Below are 20,278 nucleotides of genomic sequence, written 5' to 3' on the forward strand. Positions count from 1 at the left end.
TGGTCTGGTTAACAAAGATTTCTAATTTCTGGCAAATCACCTGGTTGATTTTATTTCTGAGGTGACGCTAAATAATGAATTCAATACCTGGAAAACTTCCCTGAGAACTTGCTGCGCGAAAAACCGTACACTGAAAAAAAAGTTTTTTTCCACCTAGAAAATTTTTCCCTCCCGTAAAGAACCTGGTATTCTAGTTATTAAAATACCAAAATGTTTTTCCCACACTAATAAGTATTCTGATTGCTAAAAAACTCGGTTTCCTTCTCAGCAAAATACCATAATAAAAAATATGGCTGACTTAACCTCACTCAGTTGACACATATTTAAGTAATGTTTATTTTACTACGAGCCTTTTTTTAATAATATTAAATTAACTACTAATTTTAAAAGTTGTATTTATAATAAAATTACTGGAAAATTTAATTTCTATAAAATGTAGTGATTAGGATGTAATTATAATTACCTTGAATAAAGTTAGTAGCTACTTGATAATTTTTTAATTATATTTAACAAATAAATTTTTTCTGAAAAATTATTTTCAAAAATTGTACTATTAATTTTTTTTAATTTCTAAAATTCAATTTTTTTTTCTCATTTTTTTGCCATAATTTATTTGTTAAGAAAATTCTAAAAATTATTAAACATCTACTATTATTCAACGGCTTGATTTCTATATTTATTTTATTACAGTAAATTTAAATATTGAATACCCATTAAAAACTTACAAATTCTTATTAATGTCAATATTTTTACTAACGAAATTACTATTATGACAATTTATTATAAGATAAGAATGTATTAATAATAAAAAACTATAAATTTCTGATTAAAACAAGTAATATATTTTTATGAAATAATTTACACAGTCAAAACAGAAAATTTGAATTAAAATTTCATTTTTATAAACAATGACGCAATATTATATAATATTTTTCAATTTTTAATGTTAAACTTAAAGGCTTAAAATAAAATAAATCATTATAGCTAATAATAAAACAAGCTGGCAGTATATCGGTTATTTCATAAACGTTTTCATGACTTCGGAACATCGTTCTTAGCTTTTGATATATAAAAAATGGTGTTTGATCTTGAGTAAAAATAAATTTAACGAGCCCGAACAAGGGTTCATCGTTATTTTCACTTGTACATAGTACCATATTTGGTTTGTAAGAACTACCATTTTTATTTACCCGATTGACCTTGTGGATGACGGTATTTAGGAAATTCGGCTCTCTATTTAAGCTGTCAGCAAATGTTACAGATAAATCACTTAATTTGCAAGATGATGAAGGTCCTTCTTCAAAAATAGGATTTATATTCATCGTATAAAGTTGGCAAGCAAACTTTAATTGATGCTTTGTAACAATTGTTTGAGCAATGTTTTTTTTACAATTGCTCACAGATGCTGGAACTGTCGACTCTCGATGTTTCCCTTCAAACCGCATGCACCAAAAGTGAATTGGAGGTCCACATTCTGCCATTATCGTTGGCAAGTGAGTGAAAACATGGTCCTTGGGCTTAAGTTGTCTCTTCAATACACTGCGAACTAATGTGTGGTGTTCGTGAATCAGAACTCTTAGTATCAAGTGACATCCTCTTTGTACAGATGGCGATAAAATTATGCTTATAATTTGCCGCAGAATAGAATAAATTTGCCAAGCTGGATCATCTTCCGGTACTAAATCTCCTACCAACAGGCCAAAATGCCTGACAAATGTCAGCATCTCTGCGGCTGACATACGTAAATGTTCGTTTCTGTCATTGTCAGCTATTGGTAAAGGAATATTAGATTCAGTTGCACCCCAGCTATGAATATGTATCCGGTGATTTAATTGTTCTAGAGAAAAAAATTTTTCCACTGTAACATAATGTTTTAATAAAGCGGCCATGTCGAACATACAAACTCCCTCAAAAAAATCGTGCATAATATCTGCAGCGAGATTTTCCGTAATGTGGAAATCGTTTAAGCGGTGAAAAATGTTTTCGTGTTTGATACCGGTAGCAGAGAAGTCACTCAAAAGTAAATCTTTCGCGTACGTAGATTTGGTCCTTATATAAACTGGGTCTTCAAGAGATGCCATAGATCGTAGATCCTTGTCCATTTTACAAAAACTACACGCGTAATTGGCATTGAAGCCCAACATCGAGTGAAGGCCCAAGTTATCACCAACTATTAAGCCTAACTTAAAATAAATTTGAACTTTCCCCTGCAATAATTCAAGCTCCAATCCTTGTGTTTCTAAGTCATTTAATTGATCAATTAACAGTCTAAAAACACTAGCATTTCCGAATTGATCTCTATCTTTAGAGTAAAAAAGAAGTGCATGAAAGATTGTATCCAATGAAGACTGATACTGTGGTGGAAAACATGGCACCGTTATGTAGCATCCACATAACTTATTGCATCCTGAGTGGCTACCAAGAGCATTTCCAGTTTCGTAATCATCGCAAAACAGCATAAGAGGGAAAACTCTTTTCGATCCAAAGTTCCGTGTTTTTTTTTTCCATAAATTAGATTGGATAAAATTTGAAATCACTGACGTCTCTCCTTCCAGTTGTTGTACATAAGTCAGAACCGTATCGTATACTTCTGGTAATTCAAAAATTTTTTTTAACATAGTTTTAATAGGGAATTGATAAGCGTATGCCTCAGAAGATGCCTTTTTCACAGTGCCATCCAAATTACGCTTACAACCTTTGAATTTTTCACCAAGCAAAAACTTTTTTGATTCAAAGTATAAATTTTTATCTTTAAGAATCTTTATTCGTTTATGTTCTGTGTCAAGATTATCAAAAGCACCAGAAAATGAATCAAATAAATTCGTAACATCTTTTAAATTTACCATACCAGAGGAATCCGAATTTAAATTTAATAATTCTTTCTTAATAGTGTTTATACCAGTATTAACTAAAGCTTTTGAGGACGTTAAAAATTGTTGAACATGTTTACGTGATACTGCAGGAGTATTGTACATTTTTAGGCTAGAATGTAGAATATCTTCTTGTAAATTTTTAAATACTTGCAATTTTATATTCGTGCTCTGAGTTTTGCTCGACGATGGATTTGATATTAAACTTTTGTCGGATTTTTCTTGTTTACTAACTGATAAAGCTTGGTAGAGTTTGTCCTCATTAATTGAAAATAAATCAGCTTTTGTTCCAGATTCTTCATACTTCGAGCTTGAATCATGATTTGTGGTCCAGTGCCGTTGAAATGAAAAATAATTATTATAAGATCTATTACAATTAACTTCTCCACAAGTATATGTTTTTAAATCTTTATTGTTGTAATGTACTGATTCAAAATGGTGTTTTAAAATATTTATGGCAAAATTTTGCCGACACAGAAAGCAAACAGGCATTATAAAAAGAACAGGTATTATAAAAAGAACATAAGACTGAATTTTACTTAAAATATGAGTTAAAATAATATAGATTAACAAATGGTCCGATTAAACTTGACAATTGTTTAGATCCGTGATAAAAGTAAGAACGCCAGGCAAAACTACTCCGTCTTTTTCTCCTTTGACGTCATAAATTTTTCGTTGAATGACCATCCAGGGATTTTCTGCTTCTTTAGGGTACATTAATTGAAACGCGTAAAAACTTTTAAAAGCCGTGTCCACTGCTTGAAGAACTGATGAAAGTTTGTATGTAATATTGTTAATATAAACACTACACGATTCTATTTTATTCTTTCCGACAATTGCAACTATCGGTTGCTCCGTTAGACCATAATTTTTTAAATTATCTCGACGATTTTTCAATTCTGCTCTTAGTTTAAGGTCATCATCAACGTGAAGTATAAAACCTCATTGGACTTCTTCCTTACTAGGTCGCCATTGTGGTAAAATACCTTGTGCACTTTGGAAAGATCCGGGCTGAGGAAGTAGAAGCGGCAACAGTTTCAGGATACAAACTTTTTTGAGCTCTAAATTAACAACAAAAAACAATTAATTATTGTTATAAAACAATCAGTTTAAAACTAGAATAATAAACTCATACTAGCAGAATTAAAATCTTCACTTTGGCTCAATGAATAAATCTGTTTTAAAAGAAGTTGTATCGCTTCTGATTTCCTTTTTTTTTTATTGCAGTACGAAACCAATTGATTTCCAAACAAATCAAAGTTGTTGAATAAGTTTAACGTTTTAGTTGAATAAAGAGTAGAAAAATCGATATCAATCTAATAAATAAAATAAAATTAAAAATATATAAAATACAGAAATAAATAACGATTGTATCAAGTATTAAAGTTTTACCAATTTGGGTCCATTCGTTTCGTGTTTTAATATTTTAAATGACTCAATGTAATCAGTGACTGACGTGTTTGCCAGTAAATTTGAGATTCTTTTTTTTGGAGGTATCAGCCCATAGTTTTTCAACTTCAGGCCAAGAATCAATATGATTCTGTAACCAAGTTATTTTTTCAACCAGCTCTTCTTCACTTAAAGTTGATTTTAAATCACTCGTGAAACCCAAGTGCACAGATCCGGGAACTTCACTTCGCTTTCGCCTCGATAAAGCTTTCTTCCCGACTGCTCCACTAGCTAATAAACGTGCTCGGTACAAATTGTTATATTTTGAGAATAACTTTCCCTTTGGCAATATTTTTACTTTATTAGCCTTATCATAACTGTACGGAATATAATAAGTTTCCTTGATCTCTGTTGGAAAAACATCCACAATCAGCTCACTTAATTTTATTAATCGAGCTGGAAGTATCCTGAAAATAATATAATATATTTAAAAAAAATAATACATTTCAAAAATAATATTTAATACAAGAACAGTAATTTTAATCAAGGACTTATTTTTAACTAATTTTTACTAATTTTAATCAAGGAATTAAGTTATTTTAAATATAAAGAGAAAATAAATGTGAAAAAAGTACAAAAGTAACAAAAATGAACTAAAAATTATTTGACGACAATAATGCTCACACAAGTTCAGTAGACGTGCGTATTTCTACACTAATTATAATGTCTACTAAATCATTGCGATACTCTTCAGTTAAATTTCGGTGTGACCTATAATGATGCAATATAGATATTCCGAGTGCGGAGTTTCGTAATGTAATAATAAGATCAGTTATTGGATCACTTAATACAATACTAAGATCCGATTGATCAATTCGAGTAACGTCTAAAACTGGGCATTCTCTTGTTACAAAATTATCATGTCCAACAGAGAAGAGTATCTCATCTTCTTCAACAGCTAAAATATCCAAAAAAAAAAAGAAAAGGAAAAGACTTGATAACCACATGTAATTTAAAACGTAATATGAATCGTAAATATGTCATTTAAACGTAAATATAGTTAAGTACATAATAAAAGATTGATAAGATGAATGAGTACCTGACAAATTAAAACTTTCAATATTAACTCCCGATTGGTAAGGATCTTTTTTGAAAGTCTCGATCACTACTTGCAGAGTAAATTAAAAAAATACGACTCAAATTTAAAACTGTACATAAATCACGCACGTAATTAAAAAAAAAAAGTAAGTGAAAAATCCTACAGGGTCGATAATTGTGCCGATTTCTTTTTTCCATTTGGTTAAGAATTTTATTTGGGGACCTGCTTTAGGAATCAGTCGGCGAATAATTTCTTCGGTCAAATTTCGAAACGCATCTTCATCCACTTCTTCATCTACAATAGAAATAAGAAAATAATATTTAATTTGTAATCTAAATTCGAATCTGCTCAATACTGTTACGTCCTGGGACGACACAAATGTAATCAACTGCTTGTTTGTACGGTCAGACAACTAAATGCCTTTACCCTGGGAGTGGCAGTCACACTTATTGACAGATCTCTTTGATTTAGAAACTTATTGACTAATTAACACTAAGGGATGACCATCAGAACCGGTTGGAAAAAGGAAAAGAGGAGAAAATGAAATATTAAAGAAAGAAATTAAATATTTATTTACGATTTGAATAATATTAAATAGGTGTTTTATTTATAACTGGTACACTCAGGATGTTGTTACGGAACACTTCTCTACCGGGTTGTTACGATTGGAATTGGTCAGTGAGTAATTGCGTGAAGTTGAATTTTAGGTCGTCTTCGTTGTTGAAGGTGATGTCGCAACGAACTTGGCGTTGATTCGTCTAGAGGTTGGAGATGTTGAAACTGGAGAATGGAGGCGTTGAAACTGGAAGGTCCTCCGATGTTGAGTGCGCGAGACACTAAGTTGATTGTCAACTTCAATGCTGAAGTTGATAAATGATGGAGTCTAATTCGATATTTACTCTTTCGTATTTAATTTTAATTTTCGAAATCGATGCTTGATTTCAGTAGAAATAAATAGATGTCGATTAGAAATTGAAATTTAGTTGATTAAAATCTTATTCAAGACAAAAGAGTTCCCGAAATTGTACTGTACTGCACTTTGTTGAGAGCTTTCTCGTAGGTTAAAAGTTCTTGACACACTGGCACTGGGCTTTGTTGAGGGCCTCCTCGTAGTTTAAAAGCTCCTGACGCACTGGCCTACTCTTAGTTTAAAAGCTCCTGACGCACTGGCACTGGCAGTCCGATGCTTGCTTTTTATAATACTGCTAAGGGATGGATTTTATTCTGAAATATTCCTCAGGTGACACACTTTAGAATGGTGTGGGGTACCACTCCTAAAAATTCTGTAATTGTGTTCGTCTTGTTCGTGGGGGACCTTAAACGGAATATTACCGTCCACATTCGCATAGTTAAAGTCTTTATTCTTCTTTTTCCTGGAGTCCTGATTCCACGCGTACGAATACGGGGTGATATGTGGCACCCTTAACTTTAGCGTGAAGCTCCCTACTTTGTTTTCTGTCATCCTGTTCTCGTTAGTCGCGCAAACGTTGTTTCGACCTGTGTTTATTTATTTTCCGGCGCTCCTTATAATCGATTTCAACCCTTCTTCTTCTTTTATTTTCTTAAATCCTGATCCTTCTATTTTAGTTGTCTTGCAGTAGGAATATTTTGTATTACTCATTAAATTGACCAAAGTTTCCATTGTAGCACCTGTTCTTCTTTTACTTTCTTCAATCCTGATCCTTCTATTGTAATTGTCTTGCAGTAGGAATATTTTGTATTACTCATTAAATTGACCAAAGTTTCCATTGTAGCACCTGTTCTTCTTTTACTTTCTTCAATCCTGATCCTTCTATTTTAATTGTCTTGCAGTAGGAATATTTTGTATTACTCATTAAATTGACCAAAGTTTCCACTTGTAACAATACTCCGAAATTTTTTTTAATAATATTTCAACTACAATGGTTATCAAATATTATCAATTGAAATTATGTATTCAAAAAGAATATATTAATTTAACATTTAAATTAAATTTAATTTTTTTAATTTTCTCATGTAAGCACTATTCAATAAAAATAAACTATTATTGGGAAAAAAAAAATAATAAAATAATAACTTACAGAAAGAGGTTAAGCAATAGGAAAAGTATGAAACATTAATTTACAAAAATAATTACCTTTAAAAGTTTCTTGAAGAGATGGTAAACCCCATTCAATCAACTTTTCTTGTACCCAAGAATCCATATAACTAATAATAATAACTGTAATTGTTGAATAAATTTTAATAAAATAATTTTTTAACTGAAAAACTTTTCGAGTGTAAACAAACACCAGCACTGTGAAATTGGAGGGAAATCAGAGAATTGGTGGCGCCACCACTGCGGTTGCTATGGTAACGCAGCATTAAGTTTTAGCTCTAGAAAAAACTTAGGTATTCTCAGGGGAAAAATACCAGTTTTTTAATATTAAGAAACTTATACTGGATATTAAAATACTTGGATAAAAATATTTTGTATTCTGGGAGGAAAAAAACTTTTTTTTCAGTGTACGCTGCGTTGCTGCTTTCTAGTGTTGGGTCAGATGGTAGATTATATCCTTTACTTGGCAGCTCGTGATTCTCGATTACCCTCTCTGGATTATTTTCCGTCATCTTCGACCAAATAGTTTTCCTATAAATTCGGATATTATCAGTAATGTGTACAAACGTTAGAAATCTTAATTAATTGATCGCTTCGTTCCACTGGGAAAGAAAACGAAGACCACGATAATTGCCTTAGCTGTTTTCCGATGGTGAAGTTCACTGTCGTTACCCAAGTCTCTAAGTGCCGGCTCCGACTTGGACTTCTCCTTATAACCCCTCTTCTCCCCACTGTTTTCTTCGTTTGGGTCTCACTTTCTTTTACCTAACTACACCAGCACTAACAGCAAAAGTACTTGAGGTCACTGCGCACTGTGATCCGTCGATATTTTATAACTAGAGGGTAGGCCTCGAGTCAATATAGCAGGAATCCCGTAACAAACTACTGTGGATTCGTCGTGAAAAAATGAAACAAATGCACGGTGTATCCACAGTGCATGTATGATAACTTATCATTGATAAGTCTACCGTGTTTCGACGGTGGAGTCAAGTCTGCGAGGGTAAATATTCAAAAAAAAATTTTTTTTCATCTTGTAATTCGGAAAAATTTAATTTAAAAAAGGATGAAAAAATAAAAATAAAATTTAGAATCCTAATTACCGCATTGGGAATAGAGTTTTTCAATTTTTAAACCTGTATCCAGATTAAAAAATAAAATAAATATTTTTAATCTTAATTACGTTATTAAAATAATATATTTTTACTTCCGATACTCGATTCAAAAATTGAATAGTTCATTTCTAATTTTAAAGTTTTTAATTAGAAAATTCGGGGTCATCTGAGTGATCCGAACGGAAATATAGCCAATGTAATAATTGTAAAGGAATTCAAAAAGTAACTTGCTTTCTTACAAGTTATATACATTTAACACTTCATATATAACACTTAACAGGCGAGACCATCTTTTTCTCGCTTTGCTCTCAGGGAGTTCAATGGAACTATCTCTGTCGCACTCCCAACAGCAGAACAATTGCAGTTTCGATTGGTTTTACGAAACGAATGAAATTTTTGAAAAAATCGCTTTGTGTTGAAATAGTTTATTAAATTATCTATTATCTCTAAAAACATTTTTTCAAAATTCCCATTCGTTTCGCTAAGCCGATTGAAACTGCAATCACTGGTCTCGGCTGTTAATAGAGGTTAAATAATAGTAAATCTTATGTAATAAAATACACACATTAAAACATTTAAATATCATATTTGTGAAAAAATTTAACTGTAAGCAATGAAACTTTACAAAACAACGAAAATTGATCTGTCTTTTAAGCCATAAGTAAGAAATTAACTGTCGGTAAGGTAAGTTTTGTTAGGTAACTGGCGGTAGAGTAAATTCAAATTATATAGTTAAATTTAAACACAACCTTTTATTACTGAATAATAATAATTTTTCTTGAAAATATTTATTTTTTTTTTATTTATTACAATATGTAAGGATTGATTATTGAAATAAAATAACTAATTGCTTATTTAATTTGAAATTATTTATTTTTCTTTGTAAAATAATTTTTTTTTTTTTATTATATAAAATAGTAAAATCAGACTGTTTGAAAGATTACAGGACATAGTTTATTTTCATTTAATAGAATTATTAAATTTAAATGATATTAATAAATTTTTATTTATTTCAAACTTAGACCATTATGTCTGTTACGTCCAAAATTCGGAACGTAAATTATTTATAATTTATTTTTGGTCCAAGCCGAAGCCTTTAGACCGGGACTCAGAAGGGATGCAAAGATAATACTGTCGTAATAATTATATAATTTTAATATTTAAACTATTTATTTTAATATAAAAAAAACAAAATTTAGTGATACAAAGCTACCTTGAATTAGACAAAATTTAAATGATATAAACTATCTTTGAATTAAATTTAAATACAATCGATTCTTACTAATCAATTGGCTCTACGTTATTCTCTAAATGCTCGTCGTGTTACAGAATTTTACCTATAATTTTAAATAAATAAACTCTCAAACCTTGAATTCCGCCTAACGTGATCGCAGAATTGATCTGATTGATATTATTTATCCTTCAACTACTTCGGTAAACTATTATACTCAAACACTGATTCTATTTTAAAATATACTTTAAATTCAAGTGAACATATCCACTGAATTTTACAAGAATTTTCGGCGATCCGTACTTGACGAGTTCTGGAGGACGAAGAGAATGAGTCCATGCGACTCGCATGGTGCGAGGATCTCCAGGCCTCGAAAGTTTGGGCGTTTAAAAATTACCATTTGGGGGAAAACAGTAACCAATTAGTGGCCTGTTTTCCTCGGCTTCTACCCTCTCTTTCGGGTTTTCCGAAGATGTTCGCCTGAACTCCCCTCTTTGGGCCCAGAGGGTACACTATCCCTCTCTCTCTAACTTATAGACTATATGGGTATCTATTTATCGGTGTACGTGTAAGCACATTTACATGCACACAAATATATTGTTCCTTATTTAACTAAATCTTTTATTTTATTTATAACTATTACTTATTTATTTATTAATTAAATAATTTATTTAATTATTTATTGATAATAATATTCATTATTAATAATTAGTCACTAATCTTTTATATTTATTTGAGATTTTCTATTGTTTAATTATTATTATTCCTTAACGAATTATTTAAATTAATTTTTGAACATTCTTTTATCTACAGATTCGGTAGAATCTGGCGCCAAGTTCCGTTCAAATCCGTTGTAAACGGAGCGCCAGACTACCGACTATGTTTACTGTAAGCAGAACGGTATTTTGAGGTTGCAAAATTTTATTTAATTCTACGGTACTTCTTGTTCCTAAATTTTATATTATAACAGTAATTCATGCTTTATTTTACTGATATTAATTAATTATATTCAATTATAATAATTAATCTACTTGAAATTATTAAATTTTATCAGCACAAACTATAGCAAGCTCAAAAATTTCGATCCTGACTTTTTTTCTATGTAAAAAGTGACATGCCACAGACTAAATAATTCGAGAATGCATGGTAATCTTCCAATAGATGGGAAACTACAGTTAAAAAAATACATTTCAAAGCTTGCATCGACATTCGCCAGGGTGCGCTGGAATTGTTTTTACATAAACTGTAGCTTCAAGAGGATAGTTTGCTAAAAAAAATGCAGCCAACGCGAGATTAAAGTTGGGACCAATTGTAAATTTTTATTATAATTACAAAAAATACTAAAATCCGAACAAAAACAGTTTCACTGTAAAAAAAAATCGCGCCAAGTCCACGTTCATAAGACTTAAGAAAAAAAAATTTCTTAGTTCTTTACAAAAAGATATAAAATAAAAAAATTAAAAAATCCAAGTAACCGATATGATTGTATTTGATTTTCGGAAATTAAAAAAAATTTTATTGTAAGTTTAAAAATTAAAAAAAAAATTTTGGAACGTACTTGGTGTGCGTCATTGTGTATTTCAATTTTTTTAAAGTCCTAGTAAATAGATTTTACGAATTTCATTAAAAGTAAAATATTTTGCAACCACGCACACTAAATACGTTCCAAAATTTTTTTTTTAATTTTCAAATTTACAATAAAATTTTTTTTAATTTCCGAAAATCAAATACAATCATATCGGTTACTTGGATTTTTTAATTTTTTTATTTTATATCTTTTTGTAAAGAACTAAGAAATTTTTTTTTCTTAATAGTCTTATGAACGTGGACTTGGCGCGATTTTTTTCACAGTGAAACTGTTTTTACACGCTTTATATTAGCTTCACTTGTATGTCAGTTTGTCAGTATGTCAGTAACTCTCCGTGGGTAATCTGCGCGCCTGCGGCCATCCTTGGTTCTGGTAGCCGTTTCTCAGGCTCGCTCTCCGAAATCGAACTCTGATTCCCCGTATTTATCATATTTATAAATAATTATTTTTTATTAGCTTCACTTGTATGTCAGTATGTCAGTATGTCAGTATGTAACTCTCCGTGGGTAATTTGCGCGCCTGAATATTTTTGATAATCAACAAATAATAGTTTAAAAACTAAAAATCACGCTTTTATAAATAAACCAAACTAAAAGTAAAAATAAATAATAGTTTAAAAACTAAAAACACGCTTTTTATAGAAAACCAAACTAAAAATAGAAAATAAATTTAAATTAAGAATAGTGTTAAAAATTTCAATAAATATAAATTAATAATAGTGTAAATAAAAAATGTATTTTATTTTAAAAAAAGCGTGGGGTGCTTTTTAAGATATTATCAAAATGATAATCACTCTACTCATATCTGTCAATAAAATATTTATAACTATTGACACCATGCACCTCACGCTTTTTTTAAAATAAAATACATTTTTTTTATTTACACTATTATTAATTTATATTTATTGAAATTTTTAACACTATTCTTAATTTAAATTTATTTTCTGTTTCGTAGTTTGGTTTTCTATAAAAAGCGTGTTTTTAGTTTTTTTAAACTATTATTTTTGTTCGGATTAGTTATTATTTGAACATTATTTTATTAATTTATGCCAATTGTTCATTATTATATAAAATATTATTTTATCTTAAGAATTATTTTTCCAAAAGTATAAACTATTTATTATAATTGGAGCATTTTTTTATCAGTTAAAAATATTATTTAATTTTTTATTTTATTTTTCATGAATACTCCATTGTTATTTAATATTTAGAGTTTTATTTTATTTATTTTTTCCTAAGTTTATCTTATTTAAAAATTATTTTAAAACTTTCCCAAGCCTGGTCAGAGAAAAATTTATCCTTTGGGTAGCGAGAGAAATTACGAGAGGAGCTGTAAATAATCTTAGGCAGAATTCATTAGACAAAATTACAAATTTATTTAACCGTGTCCCAATTTTATAATAATAGTAAATCCCCTTATAAAATAAAGACTTAAAATTAACTACGCGTCCACCGGACCTCTACGTAATAACTTAAAACTAATTACGCGTCCACCGGACCTCTACGTATTATTAAAATTACGATTAATCGACCAAATCGATATTGTTAATGCGATCATAATCGATTGTCAACAATCGATTTTTTCATTCGATTGTTGCGACACTAGTGGCGATCTCTTAATCACTCTTAATGCCGGCACCGATTCGGGGTACCCCTTATATCACCTCTTCTCCCCACTGCTTTCTCCGTTAGGGTCTCGCTTTCTTTCACCTGACTACACCAGTGCTAGCGGCACGAATACTTGAGATCACCGCGCACTGTTAACCGTCGATACTTTATTACTAGAAGGTAGGCCTCTAATCGGTATAGCAGGAACCTCGTGACACGGAGTTTACTCGGAATAATAATAGCTAAACAATAGCGGAATAATAGAAGCTAAACAATAATTGTGGTGCCATTTTTATCAGTTAAGAAAGCGTTTATAGTCAGAATTTCAATCAATTATCAAAATTTTATAAGGAGCATAATACACCGGCACACAAAAAAAAAAGTTGTCTGTACACCGGGCGCCACCTATTTACGGGCATGTTTTTCGACATGCTGAACACGAATTTACGGTCAGTTTAGGCCGTCCAGCCTTCAATTTTGAGTAAATTGCAAAAAACCTCAAAAAATAGCGAAAATTCGATGTTTTGGCAAGAAAAAAATTTTGAGATCCAAGGCAAGCATAATTTTCATGTATTTTGGTCTGTTAAACACTAATTTTGATCGTACTTTAATAATAATCCGTTTTAAATCTAAAAAAATTGTAAAATATCCTTTAAAATTGCAAAAATCGTGAAAAATTGGGATTATCTTGTTACAGAAAATTTTTTGGACCCGGATTGATGAAGATTTTCATGTAATTTAATCTGCTTGATCTGATTCTGCAATAAATTTGGCCCATAGTCCCTTTAAACATTCATAAAACTGCAAAAGACCGATAAAATAGCAGAAAATTGCTGCTGAAAAAATGGAAAAAAATCTTTTAAACACAATTAAACAAATTTCTTGTATTTTTTATTTCTAAAATACAAGATTAAGATCCAAGAATGTACACAAATTGGATTTTTAACGGTTTTTCGAGGGTATTGTACTGTTTCATTCTCAAATGATCTACGACGTGGACACATCTTCTTCCACCTTTTCCTTTATTTAGTAAAAATTTGCCATCATATTGGGATTTCAACTTCTTCGATGTGCAGACTTCATTTTATTGCATGATTGCTTGTACTTGCAATCAGGGCACCTCCTCGGGGTGACGGTGGGCAACAGAACCATCTGGCAGAGTCCCTATAGTCTACTGTCCCTACTACGAAGTGTTTGGCAACAAAATTCTAAACCGGACAAACTTAATTGATTTTTATGTAAAAAAATGTGAAGAATTCAATGGTGCTATTTGCCAAACTGCATGAGTAACAGCAAATTAGTTATTAGCAAAAAGGTGTGCAAATCGATGCTAGGTCATACTTTAATCGCTATTTATATTATAGTTAATAAAGATGATTGCCAGAAATATTTTTTTTTGGCAAGCCCCATTATTGGTTCATACGAACCAACCATTTTTTTTTATAAAAATCAATTAATTATTAGTCCAAAATAATTAATAAACTTTTACAAGCGAATGCTAACAGCTGAGTGAGTTACCGACGCAGTCCGCGCAGCTCCGAGCGACTGGCGGTGATGCGCGCGCAACTGATTCGTTCAAATCACCCTTCTAGGTGATGTCCCTGATAAAAATAATTTAACGTGATAATAATTATTTAATATTAAATTCAACTGATATTTGTTACTATTTTTTACTTTTAATATTGACATTATACTCATTCAATATTTAAGTATAAAAATTTTAATTAATTATCAGTAAATATTACTGCAAAAAAATCATTTATACTTATTTATACCAGAAAACTTAGACATCATTTTCTTTTTAAGCCACGAATAGTTACTAAAATCTTTTATATAATTACAAAGCTCGATAAATATTTAAAAAATTCTGAAATTAAGTAAAGTATTATAAGTGTTTTAGGATGTCAGATAAATTAGGTAAACACATATATACAGTATTGATTTTTATTTGTTCAAAAAATACATATTCATTTTACGGTTTTAAAAAAAATTGGATACAATATTAAAAAGGTTCTTCATCGTCTTCTTCAGCCGCTACACTGGTTTCGAGGGATTTTTCTTTTTCAATAGTTTCTTCGTCATCTGAATCAACGTCGTTATGGGGTTGATTTTTCTCACAATTTGTACAAGTGTCCCCACTGCAATATTTGCATGAATCTGTACACGGCATTCCGGATTTTCTGCATGTACATTGGCTACTATCACATGCAGTTTTGCAGGCACAAGAAATCTCTTTTAATAAAGTATCAGGTGCTACTGGATGGGTAGTGGTAATAGGTTGTAAGTAATGAAGGATGTCATTTTTTTTCCACCCCCAATGTGTTGGATTGATTTCTCGATTTCCGGTCCATAATTGTGCTTGGTAAAATACTCGTAAAGAATGGAATTTAGCTGCGTTATCTGTTGGTGGCAATAAAGCAGGAGTAATTTTATTTTTTTTACTAGCACATACCCGATGATAAACTTTATGTCTACTTTGACATAATGATGTAGCGTCCGTTAATTTATAAATCTTATAAAAAAGAAAATTTCCAGCGGTGGCGATACCGTCAGTTTCGTTTGCTGGGTTATTAAATAAATCAAGCCAAATTTTCATAACGTCCATTGATTTCATGAAGCTATTTATTATGGATATTTTACCATAATTATAAATAGCAGACGTAGTTTGACATCCTGTGAAAGCGTGGAGAATTGGTAAATATTTACAGTAATCGACAAATTTCTCGCGAATTAAGTCAATTGAATAAATTTGTTCATGGGCTGCACCGACATTTGGTTTTAAAAAATAGAAATGTTTCTCTGTCACAACAGAGCTTAAAAGCACAAGGAGATCGATGTTTTCACTGGCGAGACACTTCACACCGGTAGACGTGACAGATACAATGGAATCAACAACAGTTTTTGCAAAGTATTTAGGCTCAATAACTTCAACCTGTATATTTTCTTCGATCAACACTTTTTTCAATAGATTGATGAAACGTGATTTATTTGCGGAATTTGATAGTAATTTATCTTTTGCATGAGTAGCAACATTAGCTTCTGTAAATTCAATAGTGCAACATGAAGATAATAATGATTGTTTATATTTCATTGCAGCTATTGGATCTTGATCAAGGAAGCCTTCACCCTCAAAGTAAATTTTGGCATTATTTTTGAAATTATTTTTGACAAATTCGACATACTTGCTGAAAATTCCTCTGTAGTTTGTAGCTCCAGTCCAAGTTACTTTCTTTAATAAATACTCTTCGTCTATAACGAAGAAGCAATCATTTTTATTGAAATTTGATTTATAACTGTCAAAAAATTTTTATCAGAGACATCACCTAGGAGGGTGATTTGAACGAAACGGTTGCGCGCGCATCACCGCCAGTCGCTCGGAGCTGCGCGGACTGCGTCGGTAACTCACTCAGCTGTTAGCATTCGCTTGTAAAAGTTTATTAATTATTTTGGACTAATAATTAATTGATTTTTATAAAAAAAAATGGTTGGTTCGTATGAACCAAAAAAAAATATTTCAGGCAATCATCTTTATTAACTATAATATAAATAGCGATTAAAGTATGACCTAGCATCGATTTGCACACCTTTTTGCTAATAACTAATTTGCTGTTACTCATGCAGTTTGGCAAATAGCACCATTGAATCCCTCACATTTTTTTACATAAAAATCAATTAAGTTTGTCCGGTTTAGAATTTTGTTGCCAAACACTTCGTAGTAGGGACAGTAGACTACTAGGTTAACGGCGTATGTGCCGTCATGACAGGTACAAGTGATGAGTACTTTACGATGCAAGGATTCGGAAACCCAGTATCGGCGTCTGGTCAGGGTCACATAAGTGAAATGGAGACTAGGTATCAAGGAAATTGGAATATCAACGTGATGGCAGACTATTGCTGGACACTCAAAAGAGATATACCAGAAGAAAATAACAAACGAAAGAGAAATCCACTCCGTCGATCATTCGAAAATAAAAGAGTTTGATACCACCGGAAAACAGTTTAAAAGTTGGGAAAAACATTCTTCTAATTCTGTTTTTCGTCATTTTCATAGATTTTACAATTGTTTTGCATTTTCAGATATTAATCTTGTATTTTTTTAATAAAAAATACAAGAAATTTATTTAATTGTGTTTAAAAGTTTTTTTTTTTCATTTTTGGAGCAGTAATTTTCTGCTATTTAATCGATTTTTTGCAATTTTATGAATGTTTGAGGGGACTATGGGCCAAATTTATTGCAGAATAAGATCAAGCAGATTGAATTACATAAAAATCTTCATCAATCCGGGTCCACAAAATTTTTTATACCAAGATAATCCCAATTTTCTTCGATTTTTGCAATTTTAGATTTTTTACAATTTTTTTAAATTTAAAACGGTTTATGATTAAAGTACGATCAAAATTAGTGTTTAACAGACCAAAATACATGAAAATTATGCTTGCCTTAGATCTCAACATTTTTTTTCTTGCTAAAACATAGAATTTTCGCTATTTTTTGGGGTTTTTTGCAATTTACTCGAAATTGAAGGCTGGACGGCCTTCGGACAACTTGTACAGACAACTTTTTTTTTTGTGTGCTGGTGATATTAATAAGGAAAAAAACAACACGTGTATAAATAAACAAGATTTCTTTTATTATCATGCAAATGCTAATTTGTGATTTTGGATTTTCTAAATTTTGATTTATATTTCAATCGAACATTGATTAAAAGATAATTTTTTATTACAGTACTCAACCAACTCCACGTGCTACTCAAAATTCTCAACCAATACATTCAACCACTGTTCATTCCCATAGTAATTCCCATAACACTACTCGAGTTTCACGTAAAAACGTCATTAGTTGTGTAACTGTCGGTGACAGTGATGGCGAGGTGAGTCCTGGTAGAGCACATGCATATTTGCATCAACAAACTCATATACCCCAACTTCCACAAGTTCAACAAACAACTCAACACATTAAGCATGAACCACAGCTACAACATCACGTTAGGTTTGTACTATTTTGTTTTCATTATTTGTTTCGTTAAAGTACACATAAAAATGTTAATATATAATTTTTCAATTATATAGCTCCGGGTATTCTCAACAATCCCAAAAGAAACGATTATTAGCAAAAGTTCAATCTGAGTGTAACATGATAAATATTGCGACAAAACCTGAACCTGGTGTGGAATACTTGGCTCCTCACCCATGTCATGCACCATCATGCAAAGAAGCTCCAACTTATCAGGTACCTTTATTTTTAAATAAAATTAAGAAAAAAAATTTTTGCAATAGACCCAAATATTTGGGAAGTTGAGTAATATTTCCACGGTGTTTCCAAAATGATTATATTCTTTCAACAACTCCAGTAAATAATTATTAGATATGATCTGGCTGGATTGTACATAAATATGTATGACGATTCAGAATTTTAGTTTTCTAAAACTGAATGTTTGAAAAGCCAGTAAAAATAATTTTTTTTTAAAACTTTAAGAGGTTCGTTCTTATGATCTATAGCATCCAGAAAATTTGAATTTGGTACTTATGGATAATTTTTCAGGTACTTAGAGATTCTTGACTTTTGTTAGATTTGAGAGCCCTCATATTTATTGTATTATTTTTAAGCCATTTATTGAAAAAAATAACTCAAGAAATTGCAAGAATTTTATCGTTCTTATTCTTAATGTTATTCGGACTTATCACCTCAATAGTGTACAAATTGTTCCCAAAAACTAATAAAAACTATGGATAGTCGAGCGTTGAAAATATTCACGATTTTATCGTAATATTTCAAGGTTTTATTCACGTTTTATCAATAGCGCATTGTAACAGGGTGGTTAGTCCGGTCCAATTGGTCACCCCTTTCCTCTTTTGAACCGGGGTAGCATGAGAAGGGAAAGATCGGGTCGTGAGAAGCTTCAGAGAGAGGGTTGTAAATTAATGCTGAGAAACAATTATTAAGAATAACAAAACTATAATTATTTATTCCAATTAAACAATTTAAAATTAACAATTTTTCTTAAAAATATTACCCTTAAAATTAACCTAATAATTACTAAATTGTGAGAACCTCTCATCTACGCAGGCACTCGCCAAAATCTTACAAACTAAATATCGTCTAACTCCTTTTAGTCATAGACCATTACGCATCTAACTCTTTTTAATCATAGACCATTACGCATCTAACTCTTTTTAATTGTAGACCATTACGCATCTAACTCTTTTTAATTGTAGACCATTACGCATCTAACTCTTTTTAATCATAGACCATTACGCATCTAACTCTTTATTTAATTATAGACCATTACGAATCTATACTAAATGAACTCATTATTAACTACGCCAACCTGACAATAATTAACAAAAGTTTATTTCAACTATCAGAACTAATTTCACATAAACAACCTCGTCTACCTGACGGAATACCATAGAATACCATAATTACCTCGTCAACCTGACGGACTACCATATAATATCATAAATCACTAACTTCCATATAAAATCGTCCACCGACGCTAACTTAATTCTATAAAATTCTCTACTTTATTCATACATCTTAATTACCAATAAAACTGAATCTCAAAACTTGGCATTCTCCAAAATTACCAAAATTACGCCTAACAATTACTTAACACAAAATTCTGACCTTCGATTTTAATTCATTAAATTCATTAATACATCTTCTTAACTAAATTCATTTTCAACTTACTTAACCAAATTTTCTACTAAAGTTATCAATCAATTTATTCTACTAAACCCACTGATTTATTTCATTTCTTGATCTCCACTAAATAATCTTTAACATAGTTCACTACATAATTTTCTTAACAAGTTCAGTAATCATTTTCTAAATTCACCAAATTTCTCAATAAATACATTCGCTAAATTAACTAAATTAATTAAATTTAGCCCAGTGGCCTAAATTTAATTTAACACAATTTCTTAAATCCAACTACTGTAATTCTAAAGCGTCTCAACAAAATTTACAACCGTAGAACATTATAGAATGACCTTCACTAACTTAATTACGCATTTTCATTTCTTATTCAAACTTTGTCTTGAAAATTCTTAACTAAAATTAATTTATTATAGCCAACAGGCCTATAATAAATTACTAATAAATTCTCTACCAATAAATTAACAATTAATCAATTAAATTTAATTTTCAATATAAATGTTCAGCGACAAAACTAACTAATTGATCTTGACAATAAATACTAAAGTACGAACTCGCTAATACAAAAATGACCGCTCGAGAAATTAAATTTAATTATTTCAGCCTCTTAATTAAATCAATAATCAAATCTGGTCTACAATAATCGA

The 20,278-nt window shown here is 30.7% G+C and overlaps 1 protein-coding gene across 7 annotated transcripts in view; it reads left to right on the forward strand.

Annotated features, from left to right (window-relative positions):
* Nucleotides 1–20,278, forward strand: part of LOC123261118 (homeodomain-interacting protein kinase 2-like) — a 229,311-nt gene that overhangs the window by 173,578 nt on the left and 35,455 nt on the right. For all 7 annotated transcript variants that reach the window (XM_044722614.1, XM_044722618.1, XM_044722617.1 and 4 more), the window contains 2 exons: nucleotides 17,700–17,963; nucleotides 18,044–18,203. In XM_044722614.1, the coding sequence (XP_044578549.1) occupies nucleotides 17,700–17,963; nucleotides 18,044–18,203 (424 nt within the window). The remainder of the gene's footprint in view (nucleotides 1–17,699; nucleotides 17,964–18,043; nucleotides 18,204–20,278) is intronic.

Source organism: Cotesia glomerata, linkage group LG3 (assembly GCF_020080835.1).
Source record: "Cotesia glomerata isolate CgM1 linkage group LG3, MPM_Cglom_v2.3, whole genome shotgun sequence".
NCBI classification, from domain to species: domain Eukaryota; kingdom Metazoa; phylum Arthropoda; class Insecta; order Hymenoptera; family Braconidae; genus Cotesia; species Cotesia glomerata.